Consider the following 20,704-nt stretch of genomic DNA (forward strand, 5'->3'; position numbering starts at 1 on the left):
TGTACAGCATGATGACTATAGTCAATAATACAATGTTGCATATTTGACAGGTGCTGAGAGAGTAAATCTGAAAAGTTTCTCAACACAAGAAAAAAGTTTGTGTGGTGATAGATGTTAACTCGACTTATTATGTTGATCATTACACAATATATACAAATATAAAATCACTATGTTGTACACCTGAAACAAATACAATCTTATACATCAATTATATCTCAACTTAAAAAAAGAGGCTCATGGTGTTTAGAAATTCTTGTAATAAAGATGTATCTAACTCACACACACACACACACAAAATAAATAAATAAAAACAACCACAGTAAATATTGCATTTTGTGTAATATTTACAGTAATCCATTTGAATTTTCCATTTTAAAAAGTTGAATTGTTCTATATTTTAAGGTATAATTACTCAAGCACTTAATTTACTAAGTGATTCATAAAAGAAGAAATGCCATTGGCCACAAATATTTTAAATGATGCTCAATGAACATTTTCCTTCTCCTTTTTTTACACTGATGGCTCTGTACTAAGGCAGTTGTTACCTTAAGTATCCCAGATCTGATATAAAATTTATGTTCTGATAGTTGCAAATAAAGATTTCATAAAAATTTGAAATACTGTTTAGGTGGTTTTCCTGAAAAGGTATCACCTGTATCCATTTTATTACAACATAGTATATAAAAGAAAGTGAGGAATGCACAATTATTATGGCATAAGCTTAGCATCTAAAATGTTTCAAAATTGTTTAGAAGAATAAACTTATTGTAGGTCTTTAAAAATACAAATGTGTCTATGTACAAATATGCAAATATAGACATAACTACCTATAAAATGCTATAGATCTTTGAAATGCACAAATGTAATTTTCACGTTTTAGTCATTTGTTAGAGACCAAAAATGTGCAAAATATGTACTTATTTATGAGGTTTTTTTTTGAGAGAGACAAAAGCATACAAGGATGTACAAAACCAGTACTTAGCTATCAAAGGAACCTTCTGACAATCCAGCCTGACCATCTCAACAAGATTTGGTTACTTTGGTATTTTTTGAAGTAATTTAGAAAGGAAAAAAAAGAGATATGATAAATATGATAATATCACTATATTACTAATGTAATACAACCCATTATAGGTGGTAAATTTTATTTGCATTAACTTATTTTATTCTATATGGAGAAAGTCATTAGATGTCTAAAAGAACAACTTCTGTTTACGTAGAAATGTATTCTGCACATATTTGTAAACTTGGAGATTTTCTAAAGTCTCAGGACCTATCTTTTCTAAGGACTATATTATTAGGATGACAATACTGCCACTAAATATTCTAATTTTTATTATATCCATTTAAAATTCATTCAACTATCTAGAGCATGACTTACAGTTAATCACAAACAAGTTGAATTTTTCAACATTATTTTGCATGCAGTATTATTATTTCCAAGTGACTATTTCTTCCATGGCTGATAACTGAGCATGCTAATTATAAAATAGTACCATAATTCGCTGGAATCCATAATAAATGTTAAAAGGTCAAAGAATCATACTGGCAATTGGCCATTTTTACACTGGAACAGCAAAGCCTATAGTTTTCAAATACAAAGTATAAGACCTTTCTATACAGGCAACCACATAACCTATCAAAAATCCTGTTTACTCAGTATTTGGCAAGATAAAGCAAAACAAAAAAAGCATCTCATGAAGAGAAACCTGTTAGAGTTGTGTCTCCCACGATATCTTTGCAAGTAAAATATTCTGCTCTGCCAGAGAAGAAACTGGTTTATATTTCCCATCATATGCATGCACAGTTCATCCCCGCTACAGCACAGGTATTCAAAAACAGAGTTCTAGAAGTTCTAAGCTACTGTGAGATATGGAGGTTACTAAAAATACGATTATACAACACATGTAAACTCACCCTTCTAATCTTACATCCGGTAGACTTCTGTTAAGGGCAATCAAATCACTGGCCATAAGGTTAAACTGATTGATTTTAAATAGTTCTTTCATTTTCTCCTGGTCATCTTTAGGAATCAGCACAGCCTTTCCCATTTCTCCTGGCCCTTCTTGGTTTCTCGAAATAACAGCTGTAAGACACACACAGGTACACACACACATACAAACACACAGATAATGAACTGAATAAATAAACTCATGTGTTAATTAGAGTCTGATGTCTATTATTTACACACTGGCTTAATAATACAATCATCAAGTCTTTATTGCTTACTTACAACCATATACTATACTAATGAAACAACATATTTTAATTCATTATCTCAGTGCTGCATGCTGTCTTTTAAATCTAGACATATAATAAGATCTGACTAATCATTAAGACTTGATAGTTAAGCAATACAAACCACCAAAATTTAAAACTTCTCTGTCATAGTTTTTAATATAAAATTATTAGAGAAGGGATGAACTTGGACACTAGGCAGACCAAACTAAACAAAATAAAAGAGAACTTTTGAAAATATACCACGATAAATTTATGTTCACATCCATTTCAATGGTCTGATATCTGACATATCTACTGCCACTACATCTTTATAAAAGCAAGCAACATTGATAATCCTTCATCCCAAATGCAATTTGATTTCTCTGTCAAAGCATTTTCAAAAAATAAGAGAACTTTCACAGTGGTGACATATAATTTCAAATGCCAAGTTAGATTAAGACACAATGTGCTCCATAACTGGAACTTCACAAGATATTGGGCTTGACTGTTTATGAAGAGAACTCAGGGGACACCTGGGAGCTCAGCAGGTTAATTGTCCGAATTCGGCTCAGGTCATGATCTCACGGTTTGTGAGTTCGAGCCCCCATGTTGGGCTCTGTGCTGACAGCTCGGAGACTGGAGCCTGCTTTGTGTTCTGCGTCTCCCTCTCTCTGTCCCTCCCCCATGTACACTCTGTCTCTTTATGTCTCTCAAAAATAAATCAATATTAAAAAGATTATTAAGAGAACTCAGGATCACACATACAGGCTAATGTTCTGGTCATATTTCGCAAGATATCACTACACTAATGTCCCTTCTTGCTCCAAAATGCATGCGTCAATGTGTGTGTGTGTGTGTGTGTGTGTGTGTGTGTGTGCGCGCGTGCACATGTACATGCATGTGTGTCTGTTTGCACACATATGTATGTATATAAATATGTAATAGAAAAAAGTTCCAGTCAATCCTAATATAACCTCAATTTACTTTTCATAAATGATGATAAATTAAGTTAAAATGAAAGGAAGGCTGTTCTTGACTCTTCCAATATGTTGCCATATTATAGTTTCTAACACCTTAATCTTACTGAAATTAGTTCCCACATTACTTAAAAGGGCAAATATTTGGACCCAGACTATCTTAAAAATTATAAAAACTATAAAGGATATAAAGCCTATGAAAATAATTTGTAAATTATAGCCTTTCATAAAATATAATTCCAAAATAACAGAAGAGGTTTGAAATCCAGAACATAAAGAAACATTTGACTTGACATTCATAGATATAGAACATCAAGCTGGATATTATTAGTACTAATATACAGTTGGGCCACCTAGTTTAATATTCTCTTTGAAAGGTTATCCTGACTTTGGAATGTCATGAGTCAGCCTATAAAAGACACTAGGTATCTCCAAGGACCTTCAGATAGGGGTACCAAGGAGGTGATAAGCCTGGAAATCCTCTTATATACGGAAAAATAGTAACAACTGGGAAAATTTTAAATGAAAAAGATCTATGCTTCAACCTCAAACTATTTAAAAAGCTGTCATTTAAAGAAAGTTTATAAAAAGCCTCATTCACTTTATGAAGCAAAAATAGAAATGATGGCAGGAATTTTATGAGGAAGCACATTTTATTCAATTTAAGAAATAAAGTTCTGGGGCTCCTGGGTGGCTCAGTCGGTTAAGCGTCCTACTTCGGCTCAGGTCATGATCTCATGGTTCGTGAGTTCAAGCCCCACCTGCGCCAGGCTCTATTCTGACAGCTCAGAGCCTGGAGCCTGCTTCAGATTCTGTGTCTCCCTGTCTCTCTGCCTCTCTCCTACTTGTGCTCTCTCTCTCTCCCTCTCTCTCTCTCTCAAAAATAAATAAAATGTAAAAAAAAATTTAAAGAAAAAAAAAAGAAATTTCTAACAGTAAAACTTTCTTTGGGACTTAGTAAGCTTATTATCCCTAAAATCAGATTAAGTTGGTGGAGTTGGTTTTCAGTGAATTTGTGGTCTTTGTGAGATGCTAGACTAGGATAAGTATTGAGGTACCTTCCATTTCTAGGATTTCTTAAGTATTGATTCCACAATACTTGTAATTCTCTCAGGAGTCCTTCTAATTTTCAGGTAAAGAACATAATCATAAATATTATTTTTTTGATAATTTTTGACTTTTGGATACACTAAGGAATGATTTTAAAACCATAAAATATATCAAAACTACAATAGAGAAAACAAAGTGCCCTATTATTTCACTTCCCTGACATAATCACTGTTAATATATTGGTTCATATCCTTTTCCTCTCTCTCTCTGTTGATATAAAGTAGCAAAATATATTACTGTGTCTTTTATTTTGTAATTTTTTTAACGTTTATTTATTATTGAGAGACAGACACAGAGCATGAGCAGGGGAGGGGTAGAGAGAGGGGGAGACATAGAATCTGAAGTAGGCTCCAGGCTCTGAGCTGTCAGCACAGAGCCCGACACGGGGCTTATACTCACAAACTGCAAGATCATGACCTGAGCCAAAGTCAGTCACTTAACCAACTGAGCCACCCAAGTGCCCCTATTACTGTGCCTTTTCACACACATGGAATAATACTATTAATACTAAAACTTGATTTTTTCGAAGTATTTTTTGCCTTTTGTTCCATGTAGATTGTTCTTCTTCTTCTTAGTGACTATGTTGTATTCCATTCAACCAATCTAAGTTTATTAGGTTGATGGATAATGGGGTTGTTTTTAGTTCTTTACCATTATCAGTGATGCTGCATATTTATAATAACATTGTCATCATTACAAGGAGTAAAAACATCTCTTAAGGTGTTATACACTTTGTTACACAGTTTATAGACATCATTTCATGTAATCCTCAAAGGACAGTGAAATCTAGACATGCTATGTAACTTGCCCAAGGTCACATATCTAGAAAGTAATGGAATGGTAATTTCAACTCAGGTCTGTCTGATTCGGGAGCCAAAGCTCAACACTCACTCAGCAAATACTTCTGTACATACATTGTTGTATGTTTGTGTTAGTATGCATGCATGGTACATTTATAAATAAAATTGCTGAGCCAAAGGATATGCAATATTTGGACTTAAACATGTATTTTCAAATTGACTTCCAAAAAAGTTTTTCCAGTTGGCACTCCCAGTTACAGAAAAATCAGAGCACTGCTTTCTCCATACTGTTGCCAGCACTGTGTAGTATCTATTGTCTTTTCCCCCAATATGATAGGCAAAATATTATATCTTAGTGTTGTTTCAATTTGCATTTCTTTAATAATTCACTGTTTTTGTAATAAAATGTGGATATTTAAATATCATTGTTGTCATCAGCTGTTAGATTATAGCTCATATACGGCCTATCATCTCTGCTTTAGAGAAAGGGCATAAGATTCTCAAAAAAAAAGTGTTTTTTTTGTTAATTTTTCAATGTAATGCATTGAATACAATATAATACATTATTTTCTTTATCATAATATATATCCAAAGTCTTTGTGTTGTTTCTACCCCTAATACCTTTGGAATTCATTTCTGGCTTAAATATAACTAGGTGCCATTCTACCAGCAAGTTCCAGTTATTCAATTCTATAAGGTAAGGTAACTGACAAGAGAAGAATGAGCATGCACCATTTAAAATTGACTTTTTCTCATAAAAATGATGGCAGTTATGGGAAGAGAGAAGACTTTTTAAACAGTAACATGATATAAATAAATACACACATACACACATGATATTTTAAAAACAGAGTAGAGGGGCGCCAGGGTGGCTCAGTCGGTTTAGCATCCAACTTTGACTCAGGTCATGATCTCGTGGCTCATGAGTTCGAGCCCCACATCAGGCTCTGTGTTGACAGCTCAGAGCTTGGAGCCTGCTTTGGATTCTGTGTCTTCCTCTCTCTCTGCCCCTCGCCTACTCATGCTCTGTCTCTCTCTCCAAAATAAATAAACATTAAAAAAATTAAAAATATATAAAAAATAAAAACAGAGCAGAGAGCTCAAGGGAAATGCTGAGAAAAATAACATTAAAAGAATCGCTGTTCAAAATAATTTCGTTAAATAAAATTTTGAAAATTCTTCAGAAAATAAAAAAGTGATTTAAAAACTTGATGTTAAGAATTTCTAGAAATTAAGAAAGCAATTTACAGTTCTTTTAAATGCCCTCTATGTACTCCAACAAAGGTTTATCCCATTGCAGAAAAATGTACCAGGGTCAACATAATGCTCCACGTGTAGGAAGCTAGCAGGGTTAACATTTATTCTATGTGGAAAAGACATGGCACTCAGCTACATCTTAGGGCATGAAGATCAAGTTAAGACACACTAAAGTATTTGGGTTTTGCAGTTTATTCAAAGGTGTAGCCATTTGCTTGGCTTAGCACTCTGAGGATGACAGCTTTGTCAATGGTAGTTAGAGTAAGTGTGATCATGTTATGGAATTATCATCAATAAAAACAAAATTGTCATAAAGAGTATCCTTATACCTAAAACCAGTTAACAAGCACATATAATCATTTTCCTTAATTATCCTCATTTTCTTAGCGGAGAATAGAAACAACTTAATGTGTATCGGGTTAAATGTCTCCTCCCTAAAGTTAAACATTTTTTCTGTAATAGCCTCTAATGAATGCATAGTTGACATTTTATAAAATGTTTTTTTTTTCTTTTCCACGAGCAGACGTACTGGTGTGTTTCACCTCATTTAAGCAAAAATAATGTTAAGTAATTACAATGTCGAACTAGCCTTTTTGTTTTTCTGGGTCTTACTTGGAAGAATGTATCTTGCTAGGAAAAAGAAAAACAATTTTTTCTTCAAATACTGTAAATAGGAAATGGAAAAGATTATGCGATTGAGTATGAGGCTGGTCTGCTGGTCTGCTTTAAAAAGCAACTCCTATTTTTCTTTTCTAACCTGTTAATCTTTCTCTTGTACATAGCTTAAAAAAAAAGCTACCTACAACCTGACAATATCATGTTCCCCACAGCCAACCTTAAAAAAAAAATCATTGAAGTATTTATTTGACTTTACTGCTCTAACAGGCAAATGTAATACAAAAGGCAACAAAATCTAAATTATGATTTCATGATTGTTAGTCTGAACATGAATGGAAATAACCCAATTCCAAAGCTGGTTTGGACTAGAAAAATAATATGTTGTGCTATAAGTTATTTTATTCCTAATTATATGGTGAAGTGATTAAAAGGTAATAATTAACATCATTCAAAATGACATTGTAAAGCTTGCAGAAATATAAAAGTAGAATCATTACATATATGTGTATATATATGTGTGTATATATATATATGCATCTTATTTTTTAACATAGTACATACTGCAAAGATTTCAAGGTGATTCACTTTAATCTTAGAATTTGTATTGATAAAGAGGATAACCAAAATATAAAAATATAAATATAAACAAACCAACTGATAAATTTACCGAAAGGAACACTATATATTAATCTCATTGTTGGTTAGGTACATTGTATTATGGATATTTTTTTTTTCAATTGTAGAAATGTCCCATTAACAATGAGCATTGTTTATTTGAAAAAAGAGAGATAAGACAATCTACATTTTTTCTAAAAAAAAATACCCAAGTAAGAAAATTTTTAAGTTGATTTTAGACTAATTACTTTATTCTGTTAAAGAACACAGTAATATACGATGTATATTGGTAAAAGCATAACATTGAACCAAAATCTAATGTTATTCCATGTTCCACACCCTCCAGGAAATTACTTCAAATTGTATTTCTATTCTCAAATTTACTCAATTTGTTAATTTTTGTATTTTTGCCTTTAAAAGCTTTCTTTTGGGGAACATTATAGTTTTTCTCTCACTGTTATCACTACCAATTTGTCAACTGTACTCAATTTAAAACCGTGCTTTTTAGTCTCTCTCATCTTAGAATATTTATACTCCATTGCCAGTAAAGCATTTCCTCTAAGACAATGCTTTTTGTCTTGTCAATCATAAATGTTTTTGGGTGGAGTCAGAGAGCAGAATATCAAACCAGCACTGGGACCACAAACCATTTTGCCCTCCACTCAGGGTTCCCTGGGCCATGCTCTTGTGCCAATCTAAAGACCTTGCATTTGTCAAGGGTAATTCTTACTTAGGAACAAGGAACTTATATCTATTTACTTAGGCTCATTTCCATTAGAAATAATAAATTCATATTCTTCAAATATGAATATTATAGTATTGATATCATAACATATAGCTTAATATATATTAAACAACCAAATTCATTCTAATTAATGTATAAATTAATGGCAATTTACTTACTATCTCTTTGAAAAAGAATTACATACAACTTTTATAAATCTGACACATCTCACAGTAACATTTTATTTTTGTTTCTTATCCTAGCCATATGTGGTGTTCTGATTTGTGTCCATTACATTTCAGTAACTAGATGTTTATGCAGCAAGAAAGTTGTAAAAAGCTAGCTCTGACGGGATCAAGTCCAACAGACGGAACTACTGTGTTCTAGGAGGGCGCCTCTGTTAGATATTAATAAGGTAGTATTTTCACCAGCTAGCTAAATGAGAGATCATCTGCAGAACCAAGGGAACACTGATTCCAAATGTTCACTTATTTTTAAATTAAAAAAAAAAACAATAAAAGATAACAAAAGAAAGAAGAAAGATGATAGATATAGACAAAGACTAGAGTTAGAGACAGACAGAGGGAGGGAGGTGGGCACTATGTAAAAACAATGAAACCACTGCTTGGATGATTCACTTTAATCTATGCAGAAACATACTTCTATATTTAAAATAGAATCATTCATGCACACTAAAATTTATCATTCATTTGTCATTATCTTTATTATTTATGATTATTTTTATCATGTGAACCGCAGTTGTGGGAATCTTTCTAAATAAGCATGTGAACCCATACATTTTCTATTGGCTATACAATGATTTATTTAACAGATACCTTTTCATTGAACATTTATGTTGTTTCTATAATTTCTATTATAAACCATGACTCAATTAATATTTTTCCCTAGGCATACATCCTTATAGATCTGTCTGAAAATTTATTTTGAAAAGGTGGCAGGAATTTAATGAAGAAATTACATATTAACCATGCTATATAGAATTATTCTTTTTATCGTCTCTTACTTTCCATATATACCTTTGGCCAGGAACTTCCTTCTGTATCTGATGACCAAAATAGTCCCTGTTCATCAGTTCAAACGTTAAGGAAAGATAATTGTTCTCTCCTCTATGATTGTATAGCACTTTTACTTTATTCCATTATCCTTTTATAAAACTACATTACCACTACTTGTTTATATGTTATGGCAGAGAGTCTAACTATTGAGCCCATTTTCTCTCCTGCCTGGACACACATTCCCCAGTCTCTCCTGCAGTTAAATGTGGTATTGTAACTGAGGATTGAAATGATATGAGTTAAGTCCAAGTGTAGTGTATAAAAACTTCCCATGTGTGATTCTCCATGTTTTCTCTTTCACTATAGCAATTCTGGAAGCCAGAATGTATAAACAGCAGGGCCATCACAGGAAGGCAGTAACATGGGTATGTGAATCACCACTTGGAGGACCACCACTGACTTATCGGGTATATATGTTGCATAATTTATATTTAAAAAATCAACTCTATTTTGTAAAAATGTTGGGATTCTGGACCTATTTGATAGTGTTATTTTTATTAATGCATTTTGTTCTTTCCCTTTTATTCTATGAAGACTCATCAATGCATTCTGTTTCAACTCAATGCCTGGTACCTTTCATTCAATCAGTGAGTAATTTGAAAAAAGTAGAATAAAATTTTGAGACAATCTAGTTATGTGGAAAAACTGATGAACAGAGTAATTAAAATACAGGTTTTCCCCATCTCAGAGATGCACAAAAGTTTCCATTATGGTATCTGAAAAATGTAAAACTTCTAGTTTATTTTTTATATTAAAATTTAGTCCTCACTAGTGTTTAGTATTTGGGTTGTATAATTTATACAATATAAATAAATTTCTATTCATTAGTACAAGCTCAAAAATTTCTGATAGTGGCACACAATTAAAATGTATGAAGCCTATGTCTTTAAGGGGTTTTAATTATATCACAAGTGAGATCCTAAGAAGATAAAGAAACCACCATTTAAATAAAGTGAACGTTTGATTAATTTATTTTCAATCCCCAATGGTAACTTTTAATAATAGTTTGTATAACTATTACAAATGATTCTCAATAGTAACTCAATACAAAGTATGGTTGTTTAAATATCAGCAGCTCTGAGCCTTAAAATCAGGGACCAGAGGTGCCTGAGTGGTTCAGTCAGTTAAGCGACCAGCTCTTGATTTAGGATCAGGTCATGATCTTATGACTCATGTGATTGAACCCCATGTGGAGCTCTGTATTGGGCTCCGTGTTGAAGCAAGCAGCCTGCTTGGGATTCTCTCTCCCTCTCTTCTACCCCTCCCCTCCTCACTCGTGTGTGTGCTCCCTCTCTCTCTTCCAAAGTAAAATAAATAAACTTAAAAAAAATCATGGACCAGTTACTTTGCCTTTCTCATCCACAATTTCCTCTCCTATAGAATATTTAAATAACTTCACGGTGTTGTTCGAATTAATCCTATATGCCAATGCACATAGGTACTACAGTGGACGCCCTAACATACCTTCCTATAATGTTCTATACAAGAAAATGAAGCAGAGCTTATAAATTATGACTCAAGAAGTCTTTTAAAAATATATATATCCTAAGGAAGGCTATATATTTCCAAAGTTTTACCTACATAGATGATTAAATTAATATTATGTGTTTGTACATGCAGGTGAAAATAAATCTATATTCTCTCTCTCTCTCTGTATATATGTACAGGTATATATGTATATGCACACACCATAAATACTATAAACTGTGTTATATACAAATAAAACTATGCAGTAATAAAAAATTTTCTGTGCAAAAATATTGAATGATATGAAAGATGTTCATATTATTTGAGAAGATGTTCATACTGTTCATATTAAACGAGAAATGAGGAGGGGAGCCTGGGTGGCTCATTTGGTTAAGTGTCCTACTCTTGATTTCAGCTCAAATCATGATCTCACCAGTTTGCCAGTTTGACCCCACATCTGGCTCTGTGCTCACAGTACAGAGCCTGCTTGATATTCTCTCTCTCTCTCTCTCTCTCTCTCTCTCCCTTTCCCTCTGACTCTTTCCTGCTTGTGCTCTCTCTGTCTCAAAACAAATAAATAAACTTGAAAAATGAGAAAAGAGGATCATGAAGCAATGCTACATAATAACTCATTTCTATAAAAAAGTTAAGTTGCATGATATATATGAACATGTCACCAGTGAAGATTAGCAGTGGTTCATCCCAGGAGCTTTTACATTATTTCTTTAGCATTATCTGTATTTTCTAAATTAGTTCATCACCTCATAAGGTGATTTCAGTCACATATGAATCACAAATCTGTCTTCAGTGAAGACAGACATAACTTGCTATGACATGACAGGTACAAAGGAAAGTCAGTAGATGCTGGGAGCATGAAAACAGAGGGATCCGTGTTGGGCAGAGTTCCTGAAGGAAGGAAAGTTTCTCAATGTAGATAAGATGGCATACAGGTAGAACATCGCCCATAAGGAATTATGTTTTTTTCTAGCAAGAAAGTTCTTCACAGGAAGTTTACTATGACTTATAGATAAGGAAAGCATTTAGTAGTTGAGCAAGGACAAGTAGCAATATTCTTGGTTTCTTTTTAGGAAGAAGCAAACTCCTATATTAGCATCAAATGTTTTACTTTTTTTTTTCCACAGTCATCCTTACAAAACATTGTACACATCTATTAAGCCAATTCTATTCTTACATACAGTAAGAAGTTGTTTGGCACATGTTAGTCATAAATGTTTCCTGGAAACAACTGGCCCAGCATTTAAAGTGTTCAGTGTTCACTAAGGTAATAAAATAATGGTGAAATATGAAATTATTTCCTTCTACATTAAGAATGAGCTTCCTCATTAAAAGTATTTAAAAGGCTCTCATCTTGCACTGGCTCTAGTAATAGCCTTAGTTTCAGCTTTAAGTAGGAAATCCTATCTTCCTACCTCTGCCTACAGTAACAACAACAACAACAAAAATTCTTTGGAAACAAAAGTATCAATTTGGGCTGTCGGCTGCTTTGGGTAGCCTTTGTAAAGGTACATTTTAAGTGGAACAATGATCATTGTAATTTATTTATTTTTATTATTATTATTATTATTTTCTTTTAATTGAGAGAGAGTGAGAATGGGGTGAGGGCCAGAAGGGGAGAGAGAGAGAATCCTAAGCAGGCTCCATGCTGTGCATGCTCCATCCCACAACCTGGGATCATGACCTGAGCCAAAATCAAGAGTCAGATGTTCCACTGACTGAGCCACCCAGGTGACCTAACAATGGTCATTTTAAGAAGCCCCTGACATAGCTCAACATTCAGGATAAATTAAGATACACAGTGATAAGATACACAGTGATAAAATCTTGGCAGTTGATATACCATCACACATATGATTCATCAAATTTACAAAAATATACCTACTTTACCCACCCACCTCCTACCCAGCATGAAGGGAGAGATAGCTTGAAGTAGGGATCTACACTAACCTGTGAGCAGTAGCTGACAGGTTGGGCTGCTGGTTAAGAGATTTAAAGGAACCTGATTGGAAAGTTGATGACAAGAAGTTCTGGTAAAGTATATGAGTGGTCCCCATAAAAAGAGAACAGAATATTGATATTTCTGTACTATGTAATCTTCCAGCAAAGGCTTTCAATACAGAGGAGCCTCTCAATAATCAGACATACGAAATTATCTGTCCTGTAGCTGTCAGTGCCTGTTTTCACTTAATCCAAGTATTTTTTCAATGGAAAAGATACTTAACAGGCCAGGATAACAATAACACAAGGGAATACTATGCTGAGGTTTGACACCATGAACTTCTCACTACAGTTGATATGGTTATGGCCACCCAGCTAACCAATAGCAGAAGACAAGGCAAAGCCATTTATGTGGCACATTCCTGACTAACTGATATGAGGTTGATTCTACCAGACCCCTTACATCACTATGAGGAAAAATGTTTTTTGTTTTGTTTTTTTTTTTTTTGTAGGAACAGACATATCTGGAATGTCTTCTCTGGTCACAGTTCTGTCAGCACCACAACTTGTAGGCATTTAAAATCCTTATTTTCATTGGATTTTGACATAATCTCACCTCATACAAGGGGAAGTAATTTGTAACAAAAGAAATATGTCCATGGGCTCACCCAAAACCCATTGGTCTCACCAACTAGAAGCAGCTGACCTGATAGAATGGAATAATCTGCTAAAGACTGCTATAGCATCTTTTGAGAGACAAAATCTTGTGGATTTGGGATGATGTCTGACTGGATGTTATAGACCTTACACCAGTATCAAATGTATGATGTCATCTCTCCTACAGACAGAATGCACTAAGGAACTAAGAAAGAAAGTTAGAGTGGCCTCTTTCAGCAAATAACTACTTGAAAGGATATTTACTTTCTATCTCTATAACTTCAGGCTTTATAGGTAGAAAGAAGTGCACTAGTGTCCATGGAAGAAATGCTTCCACTAGACAACACAATTTCTGTTAAACTGGAAGTTGAGTATGCCCTCTGGCCATCATAAGATCCTCAAGCTGTTAAATTTATAGGCAGAGAATGGGACTACAATAATGGTTGAGGTGACTGATGTCATTTAACAATAGGAAATCAGATTGCTACCACACAATTGAGGCAAGAAAAACTATTTCTGGAACCTAGAGGTTTCTCTAGATTGCCTCACTTCTGTAATAGGCTGGATAACAGAATAATGAAGCAACCCAATCAAGGCAGAACTAATCAAAGGCTCATACCACAGGATCATATCACCAGGTAAAGAATACTACAGACTAGTCACTGACAGAGCTTAGAATTCAACTTGAATGAGTGTAGCTAAAAGAATATGTAATTGTTGGGGCACTAATGTGGCTCAGTGTTAAGTGTCCAACTCATGATTTCAAGATTTGTGAGTTCAAACCCCACATTGGGCTCTGCCCTGGCAACATGGAGCCAGCTTGGGATTCTCTCTTACCCTCTCTGTCCCTCCCTTGCTTGGGCTTTCTCTCTATCTCTCTAAAAATAAATAAACATTAAATAAATTAAAAAAAAAAGAATATATAATTGTCATTGAAGTTCTCATGAGTAGCTATGTAAATCATGAGACTATGGAAGCTATATTTGATGTCAATTAAAAATTTCTTGGGGCAACTGGGTGGCTCAGTTTGTTAAGCGTCCAACTCTTGATTGCGCCTCAGGTCATGATCTCATCGTTCATTAGATAGAGCCCTGTGTTGGGTTTTATGTTGAAAGCATGGAGCCTGTTTGGGCTTCTCTCTCCACTTCTTTCTCTCTGCCCCTCCCTGTTCTCTCTCTCTCAAAATAAATAAATAAACATTAAAAAAAAAAGAATTTCTTTCCCTACTTTTTTTGTAGATTATCTTCTATAAAGAGCACTGAGGTTTGCTAACATTTTAGAATTTGTTTGGGGATATGACTAATCTGCCATCAAATCATGAGCATATGTTGGTGATGGGATTTATGTATCTCTTGCATTAGAGACACATATTTTTCATCTGGAAAAGAGAAGATGCTGAAAATAAAGACAAGTGGAATGCAGGAAATTTTCAATTTGTTCCTGCAGATCCACACTCCACTCTCTTTCTCAAACTAGGCCTGAGGAGGCTGACCTGTATGGACTACATCTGGCCAGTGGGAGGAACCGGTAAGAGTTTGGAGAGTAGCACAAAAATAGAGTCAAGGTATTTATTCCCTTGGTTCTTCCTTGGATAGTAGCCATCAGCTCTGTCTCCTAACCAAAGGCCACAGTCTCTGTAAAGTTGCCCTCTGCAAAGAGGTATTTTTTTATGAATTCCTATAATTCCTTTCTCCCTTTCCATTTAAGGTCTAGGAATAGTGATGAGATGACATAACCTCTGATTTCTAGCCCAGTATACAAACAACCATTCCTTGTTGCTTTATCTAAACTCTGTTGACTCGTTCATAAATGGTTCTTGTATTATACTTTCCATGGCTACTTGCTTGAAGTGTGCCATCTGTTTCCCACTGCTAAAAATTTTTGGAACGTTACGGGAGAGCTGTAGTGGATTTCCCACTTACATAATAAAGTTTACAGTTAAAGCACCCTAACAAGCACTTAACCTATCACTTTCTCTGGATTCAATTTTACTTTTCAATTTAACTCTCTAATATGACTTCCTAAAGGTCTTCAACATTTTGGGGGGCTATATTCTTCAACCAATTAAAAGTATATGAGCATGTATCTGTAATATATTATGTTTATTTATTGATGATTAATATAGATATTAAAACAAACCAAAAATAGAAAATTTAAAGTAGGGTAAAAAATAAAGAGCAATTCTAATATTTTCTTTTCCCATCCAAAGGAAGTATCTTAGGCATCCTTGGGGTGCATTTGGTACATTTTGAAAACGCTGTCAATAAATTGACCATAACATGCATTTCTTCTTGTTTCAGGACATTTTACTCAAAAATTGCTGTTTGTTGACATGGTTGGTTGGTTGGCTGTTATGTAGATACTATTTCATTTTTGGGATTCACCACCTGATGCCAAGCATGGGGTTGACCTTACTTGACTATACTTAATGGTACAATATCAAGAAAAAGAGAAAGTTAATGTATAGGATTTTTTAGGACAAAACTATAAATTAGATTCAAGTCATAGACCTGCTTTTCTGCCTTTCCTGATAATACCCTTGTCACATTTCATGGAACAAAGTATGTTAAGGTACTATATACATGTGTATATTCTGACGTGGTGTCGTAGGAAGGGTTGGGTTGGGCAGAATACAAAAACTGGAAAAGGAAGTTTAGAATGGTGTGGCACACAGAGTGGAATCATAAAAGTACAATTTGCTGTTTTATTCTAAATACTAACAGAATGTATTCTTTGAAGTCAGGTTAAATTACTGCCAGTTTCTATGGATACTAAAAACATCATGAAGTTAATGAAGGTTTTTAAGGTTTACATTTCTGAATGATCAGATGTAACCCTAAAAGAAAGCTTGCATATTTCATCAGTAAACTTATAAAAATGAAATTATGTCAGGTCTTCAATGTAGGCGACAAGTAATGGACCTAAATGGTTACTTGATTTTTAAATCAGATCGTCCTCAGAAGCTCCAGCAATAATTTCAAGCCATCAAAATAATTAATAAAATTTGCTACAAGGGGCACCATCATGTGAAATGTAATATTTTGATAATTATTTTTTCATAGAGAAAATTTCTACTGGAAGAAGAAAAAAGTCCAGTGTTCTACCCAAACTAAAAGCTAACCTCAGGGGCGCCTGGGTGGCGCAGTCGGTTAAGCGTCCGACTTCAGCCAGGTCACCATCTCGCAGTCCGTGAGTTCGAGCCCCGCGTCGGGCTCTGGGCTGATGGCTCAGAGCCTGGAGCCTGTTTCCGATTCTGTGTCTCCCTCTCTCTCTGCCCCTCCCCCGTTCATGCTCTGTCTCTCTCTGTCCCAAAAATAAATAAACGTTGAAAAAAAAAAAAAAAAAAAAAAGAAAAGCTAACCTCAGCCATCACGTATCTAATCACTACCTGCCTCCTACTGCCACCCCTTATGTTTGTGTTTTGGGCATTCCAACATTTTATTGGCCATCTGTATAAACCAGCTGCTGATCTTTGCATTTATTCACAATTACAAATCTTATTGCTTAGTATTAACTTATACTAAGTTTTGAATTTTCTACTGCCTCTGGACATTTTCTGTTAGTTACTAATAAAAGCAACCAGGATATTAATATTGTACTATAATAAAGGATGGCTTTATGTAAGAGTCAAAAATGTTAAACAGAATGTCCTGGCTGAATAATGTAAACATGCCATTAAAGTTTCAGAAATCCATCATATACTACTTTTACCATTTTTAAAGTATCCAAATATTCCAGGAACTCAACCATTCAAAATACCCAAGACCTAAGTCAATACTCATTTTCATAAGTATTTGCTGTCTGTGCCAAAGAAATATGATAATTCTAAAATTTAAATTTTTTCATAAAAATCAAAATAACCAACATGTTTTATGTTTACATGAACATAATCTTTCATAAAATTCATCAGAACTACATTAAATATTATCAAATATACCCTGGCTTTTATTATATAAACCTTGTATTTTTTTAAAGGAAATTTTGGTTACATTACAAGGTCAAAAGCATATTGTAGATGTTTATTCACCTACACAAGCTACAGATTAAATTAGTGAACCAATATAAAATAACAGGCTGAGGATAAACAGTAACCTCCTCCTTCTTCTTTCTTTATAGTTTCCTCTTAAAATCTTTAACATTCTACCTGACTATATAATAAGTATACATATTGTAATATATATATATGCTTATATGTATGGAAAAATTATATAAACATACAAATGCACACATACACACATATATGAATACATACAGATTTTTGTGGTAACATTTAAAATATCATTTTGATACTAGTTTTTTCTTTCATATTTGATTATTTCATCTTCACTTTTTCATAAATACATACAAAAGTATTTACTTTTCATCATATATGCATTGTTAATTTAAATCCTGTACTACTTAAAACTTATCATGATTAACATTTTTTGATGGAGATTATGCACTTGAACTTAATTTTCAAGGTAACTATGAAACTTTTGAGGAATTTTTCCCATAAACCTGTTTTAATCTGAAGAAAAAAGCAGTTTACTCTGGCATAATTGCCTGCCAATGTTCAGTAATAGATCCAGTTTTCTATAAGAATAAGTAGTTGTAGTCACTTGAAGAAACAGATTTAAAATCTCTTTATATTAGGGGTTTTGTCATCCAATAAGTAATTCCATTACAATTTATGGCTAATAGCTCTTTATTCATACTACTGGGAAGGGACAACTCATTTACTATCTATCATTATGTTGTTATATTTTCACAGTTATATTTACTCTCTTGCATCACTGAACTAATTTGAATTATTTCCTTTCTTATTTCATAGCACACAGAGGTAAAAAGACTCTAGTAATTTCAGAATGAGTTTTTTTTTTTAAGTGCAGCTATAAGGTGAGTGTTCTTTTAGAAGTGGCCTTTAAGCTTGCTTATTGATCAAATTTTAGTTCATCTTCCATTGTAGCACAGAAAAAAAAAAAAAGACAAAGATTTCACTACCCCTTAGATATTATTTCCTTCCAGCTCTATTTATTCACTCTGGCTTCCTTTTTCTTATGTACTGTCCTATTTCATGAGCTCTCCAAAAAGAGACCAGTTGATGAAAAGACTGAATCTGGACAGATGCATGTCCATATTGACTTGCATTCATCAAAACGCACATTCCTGCATATCTTATAAAATTATAGACTCACAATATCTCAAAATTGGAAATTTAGGTTTTTTTGCCTGATTGCACAAAAAGTGTTCTGAATAGAGAATTGCTTAGAGCCAGAGTACCTCTCTTTACATTAACTATTTACAAAATAAAGTCGAGTTTAGTGTAAATCAGTCTTGCAAATCATCCACGATCTTAACAAGTTTCTGATAATTTAAAGAGTAAGCATATGTGTTTCAGGCAAAATAGACTGTTGGGAGAATAGCAAAGTAGAGTAATGCAGTAAAGTTCCTTTTCATATTAAGTATCACATCAAACTAAACAGAATCACACAATAGTAGCAACTTGCCTATTAACTGACATAATTTGTTTATTCAGTGAAAAGAAACCAGGGATCCTCAGCTTGAGATGTGGAAGAAGGTACATTATCTCTCTTGTAACAAAGCATCTGAAACCATTATGTAAAGCCATTCTGCTCATATGAAAAGATGCTCCTAAGATTTTTAAAGCAAGCTATACATGGAGGTCCAAGGCAAAATTAAAAGTTTAATTTTCACTATAATTATTTAGGGAAACTCCATTCCTATTTGTTATCTGTTAATCACATGGACTAGCAAAAAGGAAGTGGGTAAAATGGAACCAAACTTTGTCAAATTTAATTGTGCAAGGTTCAATGTGATACACTCCTCAAAGAATACAACTCAGAAATTCTAGATCAATAAAAAAATTTTCATCTTAGAGTTCTTCCATTGCTTCTCATTTTCTCCTCAGCTAATGTAAATTATTGCCATCTTCTCTTTGTCCTGTCAGATGCCAATTCCTTCCTTATAAGGGCATTTTGTAGCTTTTTTTCCTACCTGAAGATTATCTAATTCATGAAGATTTTGTTTATCAAGTTGGGGACAGTATTCATGCAACAATTTCCAATTCTATTTTCATGTATATTACATGTTTAGTTATAATTGTTCAGATGTAATTGAATGTTTAACTTATAAAAGTGTTGGATATGATGTAATTGTCTCTTCAGGTTAATTTCAATTCAACAAGTGTTTATTGATTTCTTTATGCTAGGCTTTATTTGGGATACTTGGCATATATCAAAAGAGAAAAATATTCCTACCCTAGTGCTTCTTACATCTTTTAATATACATTCATCAGTTCTGCTTCAACCACCAACAATTTCCATTTCCTTCTATGTTATCTGTTCTTATTAGTACCACTAATAATAGGCAGTGTTCTAAGTGTGTTATATATGTAAATTCATGTAATCTGCATAACAAACATATGGGGCGGGCACTATTTCTCATCATCCCAATTTTATGGAAGAGGAAACACAAAAATACAGAAAGCTTAAATAACTTCCATGCTTGCCCAGTTAACAGGTGAAGCCCTGATCAAACACAGGCAGTATAACCTCAGATTTTGTGCTATTTACCTATATGTACATGTATTTGTCCAAAATCTCTCCTGAAAGGTTTATGTACCATTTCTTTTAATGTGGTTACTTTAATTATCTGTTCAGTAGTAATCCAAAACTCAGTTCACAATCTCTGATCTAGCTGTAATTATGCTGTATATTTAAAGTCAATTTAAAGGCATCAAATTCTACTTAATAAGTCTCAGAGCACAGTAATCTGTTTCTTAACCAATTAACCTAATTTCATGGTTACTGATTTAAAATTTTCCTCTTTAATACTGAACTGACCATTGTTCATGTTAATTCAGAATTCATATCTGTTAAAAATAATTAAATTTTCCCTACAAGTGAGGATATATTGTATTAAGAGAATAATGTATATATTTTACTAGTCCTTAATGCCATGACTTTTCTGGGCTGTGACAAAACATAGGCAGTCTACATTTCCAAATATTTTGTCCTGGAAAAAATGATTCTAATAATCATACAATTATTTCTGCAGGAAATATAAAGTACTTAGATAGTGACCTTATTTGCATATTGTTCATTGGACACAGACCTATAACAAACTACAAAAGAGGAAATTTTACTACATCAGGTTAAGTAAATCAATTTAATACATAATTGACAAAGATACCTGGTTCTTATTCTGGATCCATCGTTCCAGCCTGTA

The 20,704-nt window shown here is 33.5% G+C and overlaps 1 protein-coding gene across 2 annotated transcripts in view; it reads right to left on the reverse strand.

Annotated features, from left to right (window-relative positions):
- The window catches only part of GALNT13 (polypeptide N-acetylgalactosaminyltransferase 13), a 470,520-nt gene that overhangs the window by 314,198 nt on the left and 135,618 nt on the right, over nucleotides 1–20,704 (reverse strand). For both annotated transcript variants that reach the window (XM_047085690.1, XM_047085689.1), the window contains exon 2: nucleotides 1,918–2,086. In XM_047085690.1, coding sequence (XP_046941646.1) covers nucleotides 1,918–2,086 — 169 coding nt within the window. The remainder of the gene's footprint in view (nucleotides 1–1,917; nucleotides 2,087–20,704) is intronic.

Source organism: Lynx rufus, unplaced genomic scaffold (genome assembly GCF_022079265.1).
Source record: "Lynx rufus isolate CCGP_SWC_20201006 ecotype Redwood Valley unplaced genomic scaffold, mLynRuf1.p SCAF_2, whole genome shotgun sequence".
Lineage (NCBI taxonomy): Eukaryota > Metazoa > Chordata > Mammalia > Carnivora > Felidae > Lynx > Lynx rufus.